Source organism: Macaca mulatta, chromosome 2, assembly GCF_049350105.2.
Source record: "Macaca mulatta isolate MMU2019108-1 chromosome 2, T2T-MMU8v2.0, whole genome shotgun sequence".
NCBI lineage: Eukaryota > Metazoa > Chordata > Mammalia > Primates > Cercopithecidae > Macaca > Macaca mulatta.
The window spans coordinates 181114826-181127014 of NC_133407.1; the positions used below are offsets into that span (position 1 = coordinate 181114826).

The window sequence follows — 12189 nt, forward strand, 5'->3', positions numbered from 1 at the left end:
GGCTCATGGTACACTAATACCCACCTCCAAAAGCAAATTTTAAAACATAAGGTAAGTTTGATGAAAAAATATAATAACAATCAACATGTATGAATTTACCAAATGCATCCACAAATATCACATTTATGACTTATGTAGGAGCTGACAAAAATCAATGTCCTTTGATCATTGTCATTCACCTACTTCTGCCAGGCAGAGTTTGACTTTCAGAACTAGCCTTGGGCTAATAACACTTCCAGAAGTTCCCCATGACACAGAATACTTCCCTGAATGACTAACACTATTTAGTAGCATTCCAAAAAGCCCTTTGGAGAAACCTTCACATAAGAGACAAAGATAATAAAATGTGATTAAATAAAAAATACAGACTGGGCACAGTGGCTCAGGCCTGTAATCCCTGCACTTTGGGAGGCCGAGATGGGTGGATTGCCTGAGTCAGGAGTTCGGGACCAGCCTAACCAACATGGTGAAACCTCATCTCTACTATAAATACAAACGTTAGCCAGGCATGGTGGCATAGGCCCGTAATCCTACCTACTCAGGAGACTGAGGCATGAGAATCGCTTTACCCAGGAGGCATAGGTTGCAGTGAGCCGAGATTGTGCACTCCAGCTTGGGTGACAGAGCAAGACTCTGTGAAAAAAAAAAAAAATTCCAAGGATGTTGCTGAGAAAAATAAAGGGTACTTTGAATGAAAGCGTTTGGCTCCAGGGCCTCATTGTGGACTTTGGGTGCCCTGAACAGGTCTGAGGGAATCCACAGCCAGAAGGGTTATAATACAAACTTGATACTCTGTCAATAGTGGTAAATAAAATATAAAAACAAAATCACTAACATTTGTATCCAGCAGCAATATGTAATTAGAAAGTTTAGTTCCTAGAAAAGATTTCGTTTACAATAGCTGCCAAAACCTATGACAGCTACAAATAACTGTAACAAAAGTTTTATATTATGAACTTTTATGGAGAAAGTACTAGACTCAATTGAAGGTATTGCAGGAAGACTTGAATAAATGGATCCATAAAACAAGACTGATGATGGAAAAATCCCTCAGTATCAAAAATGTGGCAATTTTTCCCCATTAATCTACAACTTCAATGAAATTCCAATCAAAGTTTTAACATAATTTTTCTCATATCAGCTTTGAATAAAAGTAAGATGCAAAAAGAGCCAAGGCAATTCTGAAGGCCAAAGAGGGGAGAAGGAGAGAAAAGGACTTTCTTATAAGATACACAAAGTAATAATTGTTGGAACATAATTCAAGCCGGAAGTTATTGAGGCAGGAATGTAAAGATGTCATGAAACTGATCTGTCTCAAGATAAAGAGATTTCAGTAACATGCTATTGACTTCAAAAATCAGCATGTGACATAGTGTGATAAGGAAGTATAAAATATGATAACATTAAAACTCTGTTGTTCGAAAAATATCCACATGTAGTAATCATTTTTTAAATGGATGGAAAGAAAGCATGCAACTTACTGACAATGATCCCTCTGGACAGACAGTTAAAAGAAATAGAGTAGAGAGGAGGACAAAATGGACTTCAACTTACATGAAAATTTTTTTTGTAGATCTGAAACAATTAAAAAATATGTGCATATTTGTTAATCCAAGATGATAAAACTTCTGTGGTTGTTACATTGCTGTCTGCAGTTTTCTATAAGTTTGAACGTTTCAGGAATCAGAAAGAGAAGAAAATTATAGAAATTATGGAAGACAAGTTTGAGGAGAATTCCTATGGGTCTGTGGAAATACCTCCTCGGGGAGTGAGCCACATGGATTTGGAAACCACTGCAATGGTAAACAGGCAAAGTTCTTTACACATCCAGCTATGAATCCAAGGCCAAATGTGTGCACACTTCTTCAGCCTGGCATATCTTTGTAAAAATAACCATAGGTCCTACTAGTTTAATCACAATATTCATGGCAACTTTCAAAAGAGTTTCTGATAAAGTCTTAGAGGCACGAATCGTCCATGTTGATGATTAATTTGTGAAATAAGAGAAACTCTCAATATATATCCATTGACAAGGTAGAAAGAAAGCATTACAGTGTTTCTTTTAATTTTTAAATTCTTAAATTTTTTAAGTAGAGACAGAGTTTCACTATGACCAGGCTGATCTTGAACTCCTGGGCTCAAACAATCTGCCCACCTTGGACTCCCAAAGCTCTGGGATTACAGGCATAAGCCACCATACCCAGCCTGTATTAAAATTTTTAGTGAGCATTAGTGAATTGCCTTTGTTCCACATTGTATTTATAGAGTGAGATGAGATACCAAAGAAGCACCTATGTCTTATCTTTACACGATTCAGAAGAAATTATTGGGTTCCATTTTCTTTACAATGAGAACCCTACATCATTTTCTGCCATCTCATTTTATCAGTCACAAAATATACATTAGCAAAATGATAGCTTTTAAATAAATAAGTTCAAATTTCCAAGTCACAAATAATTGCTAAACACAACTATATTTCCTCTGGAGTAATTTTTCAGTTTAGCCAATTGTTCCCTACTATAAAAATAAATAAATAATTTACAAAACTACATACAGGAGAAGAAATAGCTTCAGGACCTGTATAACTCTGAGTCAGGGTTCCATGAAATTGTCAAACCACAGCTCTCCCAAGATCTTCTAGTGTTAGTTGATTAGTTAAACCAGCAGGATTATTCAGTAATGGATTTTGCTCTGGGCAATGCTAACGCAGCTATGCTCCTGATGAAAACTAACCTCAAAATTTGGGTCATGTTGCCTTTGACTAAAGCTCCATGTAATGATTAGCACTGCTCCTTTCTACACAGAAAATGGAAGAGAAAATTGAAGTAATTATGTTGGCAATTTAAATAAAAAAGGAAATATCCAGATACTTGAGGAAAAGAGGAATTGGAGATTTGAACTAAGCAGATAACAATCTGAGTTCTCAATTTCACTTTGCCAAGAATACAAAGCATTTTATAAATGAAGATTACTGAGCAGAGATTTCTAAAGGTTATGTCTAGTCCACATGAGCAGAAGCCCCCAAACTAATCCTCTTCTGGATATCTCAGCAAAATGTGGCATTAATTAAGGCTATTTCAGTTTTCTTGTGTTATTCAAATTTTCAGAGACTGCATTTGCCAATAAGCTGTCAGGCAAGATATCCTCACAAACATAAATATATAACTTTTTAATTCAATTTTCACTTACCTTTGAACTTCTGCAGGACGGGCAGCTGTCATGAGGAATGTGGGTAACAGCTGTCAATGATTCTCGTTCTGTCTCCCACCAAAGAACTAGTTCCTCCTAAGAAGTGGCAGCGGCCTCTTCTCCCAGAGTCCAGCGGCCCCTTGTTGCATTTGCCCCCTATTATCTCAGCTACTCTGTTTTATGTTCTTTACTGCTTCCAGCCTGTTGTCACTGCTGATGTCATTATTCTTCTCCTTGGCTACCAGCATCCCCGATGCCAGCCCTGTAGGATATGGGTCCAATAAATACCGCCTGGCCATGTATCTTTGTACTCTGTTTCTCTTGATGCCGAGGAATAATTTTGTATAACTTTAGAGTTCATCACTCCCCACCTACTCATGGCCCTGTTTTTCTTCAATTTGATCAATATTATCCAGGTAATATAAAAGAGGACCCTCAATTCATGAACCCTTACCTCCAGACAGTAAATAGTTTTAAACCATTTCAATTGCACTGTCAGATTTTGTAACACTTTTATTTATTAATTGCTTAATATTCCTGGACTGATTAGGAAGTTTAGCCTTTTAACAGTATGATACCTCCAATCAGTTTGGCCCTCCTGTGAATAATAATGATTTCCTTCTGCCTACCTGCCTTTCAAAGTTGGACTTTTGTTTCTCCTGCCTTTGGATTGCATGGAAACATCAACTCTTCCAGGGCCTCAAGCCTACCAGCTTTTGGACTGGAACTACACCATCAGCTTTCCTGGGTCCTGACCTTGCCAACTGCAATTCTATTCTTAGGACTTGTTAAGTCTCTAGAATTATGTGAGCCAATTCCTTATGTTACACACACACAAATACTATACACACACACACACACACACACACACACACATCTTATATAACACACATACATATTAAATATATATAATATGTGACATATATACCAATATCATATATTCTTTTTCTCTGGGGAACACTGACTGATACACCAACTCCAGCTCACTCTGATATTTGTTTTGTTTACTATACAAGTATTTTTAATTTTTTTTCTAAATTATGAGTTTAGATTGTTTTATTTTAAATGTTTCCCCACTTGTAAATAATTGAAGAATCTCATTCCCAAAGGCAGTTGCTCTATGATCAGCTTTCTCTTTTTCTTATAAATATGGAATCAAAATAAATGTGTGCTGGCCCTCCATCCTGTTGCAATTCTTCAAACTATTCTTCATATTATGTTCATGACCCGTGTTCACAAAAAAGGGTCTCCCATGAACTTCTGCTCTACTCTAACTTCTGGAAGTTTACTGTCTGTGAGGCTTCATAGAGTGGCCTTACATTTTCCACAGCTGACAATGCCCCTCATGAACCATCCTGTCTTGTGAGGCTCCCAAAGCTAATTGTCAATACTTAGGGCTCCGGGTAGTGCCCAGTTGTGTGAGATTGGATTATCCCTGGGTCAGGAAAAGGATTTTGCCTCAACACTATGCCACTTTCCTACCAACCCTCCCCCAAGACACAGATCCTGCTGGCACTTAGGAGAGACTGTGAAATTCCAGGCAGAAGCCAAACTCCTTGTCTTTCCAGTTTTTTTTTTTTTTCTGTCCCTACCAAAGTTTTTAAAATCGTAATTTCCATTTTAGTTAGAGCTCAAGCTCAAAGAAAAATGTCCTTCCTTACCTTTAGCTGATATTAAGAATGTGTCTCCCTGCACAGGGCTCAGTATTGAGAGCGCAGACTTTACCTACATACAGAGATCACTGGCCTTCCCTGTTGCATTAGGCAGCTTATTTTAGACTAAATCTTTCTCAATACAGATGCTCCTCAATTTCCAATGGCGTTATGTCTCAAAAAACTCATCATAAATAAAAAAAAAAATCACAGGTCAACAATGCATTTAATGCCCTGATAAGCCCATCTTAAAGTCAAAAATTGTAAATGTAACCATCATAAGTTGGAGACCCTCTGTATTTGTGAAAGTAGGAATTGGATGTCGAGAGCAGGAAGGAGGAAAAAAAAAAAAACAGGTCAACATTTTAAACCATTATTTTATTAAACGATCATCTTTTACATGTCATCAGACCTTACCCCTGAAGTGCAAAAAACAGTTTGAGGTATTAAAACTGAAGAAATGTTTGCACATATTTTGTAAGGTTTTTCACACTATAATAACTGTAAAATTCAGTATAACTAAATACTCCATATAACTGCAGATTTATAAGAACAAAGTTGTAAAAAACAGGCTTGGTTTATCTCATTATAACTCTGATTCTTCCTTTTTTGATGAAAGGGTGGCAAAAAATAATATGATACTTAAGTTGCTTCCCAAATGATATGTGTCCATTATTCAATTCTATAAAATGGAGTATAGAATTGAAAAGGCCAACAGCTGAAACAGCGGCCGTTCCAAAAGCATAAAAATCAAATTGACAAAACAGCTTAAATGATATAATGTCCTATTCACAGAACTTAATCCTAGAATCAATGGCAATTCACTTAAAGTATCTGAAATAGATTTACCAGTATATTTCAATACTATCCATGTACACATAGGGTAACATTAGTAGTATGGTCAGTTAATCATGTTAACACAGATAACGTTCAGAACAGTCACTTCAAAGTTATTTTGCAGTAACACAGGGAAGAGTAGACTGGCTTTTTACATGATTTAAAATTTTTTGTGTGTGAATAAATTATCCAGAGACTTTCCAGATCCCACTTCCCTTGGTGTCTACACCTTGAAATAAAAAGTTGATGCAATTATATAGCTAATTATTGCAATATAAATACTTTCTCCTGAAATATTCAGGCAAATTGGAGAAAAAGTGTTTTTCAGCTTGAGGATTGATTTAATTATTAACTCACATTGTAGACATTTTATTTGAAGCAATCTAATATAGCTTGATGATTCACATGCAGTATAACAAATTAAGTCCCGACTAATGGGTCACCAACGTTGAATAGAAATTAGCGATTACAGCAATTTCTTATAGTTAACATGGCACTTCTAGTAACTTCACATGCTGGGTTTTGGTTGGCTATTAAATTGTTTTATTTGTTCAGCGCATAGGTAGCTTAAACAAAGAGAACGTTGTTTTTTTTGTAAGAACATGGGCTGCTTAAAACTTGCTTTTCTGCAAAACTGATAAAGGATCAAATGCTTCTTGCAGTTTACTAATAGAGGAAAATATTGTTTATTCATGGCAATTATGAAACCTACAAGAAGATACCTTAAAAAGAAACCCTCTCCTGATTAATTGTATTGCCTGGCACCAAAAATATGGGGGGAAAGAATATCTTTTAATGTAGATTCCAACAATGTTCTGCAAACGACACTTAACCTAAGTTTCCTTTTTGTTTTAGGAAAAAGGGAATCTAAACTGTTCAAAACCCTTCTAGGAACAGTAGGTTTATGAGCTGATGATAATGTTCCCTTTTCACAACTACAGCTTGTTTTCACATGTTATGATTCCTGAATTAAAAATAATCTTTGCATAGTTACCTCACTGCTGGAAGCACAGCTGCAACAGCAGTTGAACTGTTTACCTGGGAGGAGAGTTAACATGTGCTGATGTTCTCACGTGAACCAGAAGAAGAAAACCGATCACAGCCATTCCTATTCTAACAAATAATGATCTAGGGACACTTAGTACTAGGACACTTGGAAGCTAACAACTATTTTCACTATCTTCTATACAAAAGGATGCCCCAGGTTAAGAGATATGTCCCAAGAGTTTCTTTTAAAATGAGTATTGTCAGACATGGAAATCAGCCAAAAACACAGGAGGTCATAGAATGAGTAGTTACATCTCAGGTATCCAAATTGGCCAGTCCAGTTAAAACACATCCTGAAGCAGGGAATATCTGGATTAAAACAAAAAGCAACATTTATTCTAGGACCACATGTGCAAATCTAAATGCCGCTGCACTGGGCTTTAATGCTTAAGGGGGAAATGCAACACATTTCATTTTTTGTCTACTCCAACCTTTTATCTTTTAACCAACAATCAAAAGCAAACTGACGTAAAATGAAATATTACTGATCCTGGAAGAGCTAAGTCCTGAATATTTTTCACTTATTGTCAATATATTCATTGGTGGCATAAAAGTACGGCTGGCCACATACATCAGTGACAATAGCAATATTATAAACTTCTTTCACTATCATTACGCTGACAAGCTACACTGTGAAATTTATCAAACCTACAAATATTGAATGTGGACTGACATGAAATTCAGATGGAACACTGACTGCAGTCACACATAGTTTAGTCAGTGAAGCCTTCTCTAGAGAGGAGGCACCTGTTACAGTCAGTCAAAGACTGGGTTTCTTATGCCATTCAACACTAAACTGGTGGGTCCCTTCCTGTGCAGAAGGGCCAGTGAGCACACAAGAAGAGAAAAGCTCATAACTCCCAGAATGACCATTCCTGATATCAGTGCACTGGTGATGGCGTTCAGCTGGAAGGGAGGCACACTTGGAGAACCTGCAAATAATGAAACACACCCAGTTGTAAAGGCCCCATATAATATTTATCCCACCTTAACCCAATTTTACCTGCAAAACGTCTTTCATCAGCATCTCATAGAATAGCAGCATGGCACTGAATTGTGTTACAATCTATTTGACTGTAATTCAACCCAATACCAAAGGATTGTATGGTTTAGAGGCTGCCCATGGGCCGCCAAAACCAAAAATACCAAAAAGCTATCAAATGCTATAAAAATTGACCAATAGATCACATATGAGCTTGAAAACCCTCAGTGAACTGTTATCTAAAATGTACCAAACTTGGAAAACTCAAGCTCATTACACTGAGATGATTACAGCTTTGTAACTGATCACCAAAAATGTAAAAAAAAAAAAAACAGCAAAATATGTTAATTATCTTACCAAGTTGTGAATTGTTGGTTGGAGTCTCATCTGAGGGGAAAAAACAGGAAAAGAGAAGTGACATCATCTCTCCAAATATTTACCTTTGTTTATTCTGATCAATAATTACTTTGTACCTACATTTTTACCTATATCTCCTCTTACTTCCACCCATAATCTCCTTGAGTAAGGCAAAAATGAAAGGCCTCCTAAATCATTCTGCTTTTCCATGCCCTGTTTCATATGTCCTGGATTTCATCATCTTTCTATTCCCCAAGCCCACATTCTGCACCTGTCCTGGGTATACAAATGTAATCGAAAAAAATCTACACTATGTTGTTTTCTTGCCTGCCAACTTTGTTTCATCATTAGCTCTCCAGTCAGGTTAGTGGGGGCAGTAATTTTTAACAGCTATTACATTTTTTATGGTCCTATAACCTGCTATTTGTTATTCTGTTATACAGAATATTCATTATTTAGTGCCACTCTATTTTAAGTATTGCCAATTTGTCCAACATAATCTGCAAACACATCACTTTAAGTTCCAAGAAGATAAATTTACACTTAATAACTATATAAAAGGAAAACATGACTACTTAGCTTGAGTTGTAGTTTTATTTGCATCTGTTAAGTAAAAGATTGAAGCTGTTGATTTTTGACTTTTCCCTGCCAAATACAATAATAGATATGATAAACATATTACTTGATTTCCCAATTTTTATTGTCCAATTTGTCATCATGTTGCTATTAACCCTTGAGCTTGTATGAGCTCATATTTCATATTTGAAATAACAATAATTTCATATTTGTGTTTTAATATTTGTGTTTGTTATTTGAACCATATAATGTGTGCAATTGACTGTTTATTTCTGGAATATAAATATTATTATAATCAATATGTGTATAAAACTACATAGTTCATAAACTGCTGTTTCATACATTATCACACTTCATTCTCACAGAAGCCATATGGTTTGGATATTATTGCTACCCCCATTTTACAGATAAAGAAATTTCCATCTGTCACAGCCTTTATGACAGAGTAAACATATGCTTAAAACAAAGCTCAGTTTCAGAGTCCTTTTCCTAAAATAATATAAACTGGCCAAGTATGAAAACTATTTCTGGTGATGAAGATGAATATCTCAAGCTATGAAACTCTAGGATGAGTATTTAAAACAAGTAAGAGGAAAACCTGGTGAGATATTTATAAAATATCTGACACCATTTTTTTTTCAGACACATGAATCTTGGCAGAAACGATGCTGTCTGATCCTGAAGTACAATGCTCAAAATTAATACGGCACTCATTCATAGCACTCTTTTGAATGGTGCAATGCATCGCTATAGGACAAAAAGAAAAATAACACACATTTTTATTATACAACATTCAGAAAAATCCTAATCTCTAACCAACACTACTTTATAATCACACTTGCTTCTCATGGAAACAGATGGGATGAATGGACTATGAGCAATTCTTCCAAAATATCCATGTTCTCTTTTCCCAAGATGAGCTGCCTCACTGGAACACAGGGGGAGAATATATAATGGTACAAAATTTCTTTTTGAAAGCTATTGTCTTTTTTAGAAATCACACTTAATTGCTTTAAAATATTTCAACTAAAAAATAGAAAGTTCCTTTCTAATAAGTGTTCCAAATAAGACAAAAGTGCTATGACTAGATGCCCTCTCTGCTATTTTCTGCCTCCTAAGGTTAACAAAAGTCAGACTGTCCCCCTCACTCCCCATATTACCACCAACACTTCTATAGAAGCAGTATTTCAGGTGTCATTAATGAGGACTTGGCTGTGGACAAAATCTCCCTGTGTGGGGAAAGGACGCACCCTTTTCCAAATGAGACTGGAATGACAAAATCCAGGTTCCAGGACTCTGAATAAATGAAAGCGTACTACCTTTGGCAGGTGGTTGAAATCAAAACCTGTGATATTCTAATACTATTTGGAATTGTATTTGATACTGGATAAAGGTGGAGAGAATTGCTTTATCTAGTTGCTATTTCTGGTAGCCTCCAATTTTTGTATTATTGCAAACAAAGCAAACAAACAAACAAAACATCAAAGCACTGTAAAGCCTTGAAAGGGAAGGTAGACATTTTTTCAGGAGACTTTTATCGCACCACAGCTTGTTTTTTCCTCGAACCCACTTGGTCTTCACACGTACATATATGCTAAAAGAAACACCTGAAGCCTTCTGGAATTAGAACTGATTGGAATACCAAACTTTTGGGGGTCTCCAAGAGTATATTTATCTATTTGAAATCCTATAGGAGGAAGGTGACAGCAGCAATGCCACAGTCATTTGAAAGCCAGAAGTGGCAGATAAATTGTCATTCTCTGCTTTCTCATGTAAGTAGTTGAAATAATAATAATAATAAAAAGACCACGAAAGATATATGCAGAATAATTTTTTTTCTCTTAGCACTAGAAAACTATTTTTTTAAAAAACTTTAATAACCTATATAGTAAAATAGACCACACATTTCAAGTTAATAAGCGCCGACCTTTTTACTTTCCACAGTGTTACGTTCGTTAATAGTCTGTTTCTACCTCTGAACTCTAAGATCTCCAAGGACAAAGTCTGTGGCCTGTTCTCTGTTGTATTTCCAGTTCCTAGAAGAGTGCCAGTCCCATGAAGAGACTAAACAAGCATGCTCAAGTGAATTATTAACTACTCTAATAATTGAACAAGAATATGGCTTGGGTTTCTCCACAGGAATTTAATTAAACAAAACAATTAGGTATTGTTTTCTGGTGTTGGTGCCTTTAGATTTCCAGAATTGCACCCTTTGATAAGCACTCCCCTATCCAAGCACCTTTAGCATTTTGAAGTTTTAAATAAGAACACTTCAGGAAATTTCTCTTGAGGGGTTGCATTATGAGGGTGTGAAGATTTTCCTAAGTCAAGTAACAAAACTATTAACAATGTTGGGTAAAAAAAATATCCAGAATGGATTTGATTTCATTAAAAAGCAAAACAAAACAGGAGTTCTGAGGTTTAACAACTTACTGAACTTGACCTAAGCTAGATGTCTAGGGACAAGGAGTGGTTCAATGAGCAAACAGAGCAAAACTTCCAAGAATCAGAGAGCTTTGAAGAGAGCAAATCAAGCCTGAAATTGGACTTGTCTATATAAAATTGGCCACAGGACCTGAAGAGATAAATTCTAGCTGACCTAAGATAAAAATAAAGCGAAACTAAGGAAAAAAGGTAGTTCTGGTCATGAAGCTGAACATGAAGTTTACATAGGATTTGCATATGGATGGATAGGGCTTGAGTTCTGAGTTCTGTGTTCATGTAGAATTTTTAAAAATATATTTTTTCATGGGTATCATAGTATTACAATGTAAACATCTTTATATATGTTCCTCTAAGCAGTGAGACCACCATGATGACTAAAGAAGACCATGCCAAAATGTATCAAAATTATTTAAAAATAATTCCAGAGAGAATGAGAGAGGATTCAAGGGAACTCTGAAAGTGTGAGTGTGCTCCTCTGGGGACTCTGCCGATGGAGAAACTGGAGGTGATCCCGAGACAACTCTAGCATGTTGGGCAATAAGTGACATTCTTGAGGTGGAAACTGGTTGAAAATTGGAAAGAAATCCAGGCATGACATCAGAGGCATTGTGATAGCTCTTTGTGGCAACTGGACATGGCATGGATGAAACCTATAAACCTAGAGAACTGTTTACTTATGTTAGAATTAGAGACTTCTACTTTTTTATCTTTGCTGGGATTTGGGGGATCTTAGAATCTTTTTTGAATTTTAAAAATTATTTTACACTAATGATATGGTTTGTGTACCCACCCAAATCTCATCTTGAATTATAGCTCCCATAATACCCACATGTCATGGGAGGTAATTGAATCATGGGGTCGATTTTTCCCATGCTGTTCTCATGATAGTGAATAAGTCTCACGAGATCTCACAGTTTTATAAAGGGCAATTCCTCTGCACATGCCCTCTTGCCTGCCACCATGTAAGACATGCCTTTGCTCTTCTTTTGCCTTCTGCCATGATTGTGAGGCCTCCCCACCCATGTGGAACTGTGACCCCATTAAATCTCTTTTTCTTTATAAATTACGCAGTCTCAGGTGTTTCTTTATTAGCAACATTAGAAT

General features: G+C 36.2%; 1 protein-coding gene across 1 annotated transcript in view; it reads right to left on the bottom strand.

Moving 5' to 3' along the window:
* Positions 1–5201: 5201 nt before the first annotated feature.
* The window catches only part of ZPLD1 (zona pellucida like domain containing 1), a 60729-nt gene continuing 53741 nt past the window's right edge, over positions 5202–12189 (bottom strand). Inside the window, exons 10-11 of the mRNA XM_015129711.3 lie at positions 8065–8094; positions 5202–7657 (exon numbers count right to left, since the gene is read on the bottom strand). Coding sequence (XP_014985197.2) covers positions 7482–7657; positions 8065–8094 — 206 coding nt within the window. The 3' untranslated portion in view covers positions 5202–7481. The remainder of the gene's footprint in view (positions 7658–8064; positions 8095–12189) is intronic.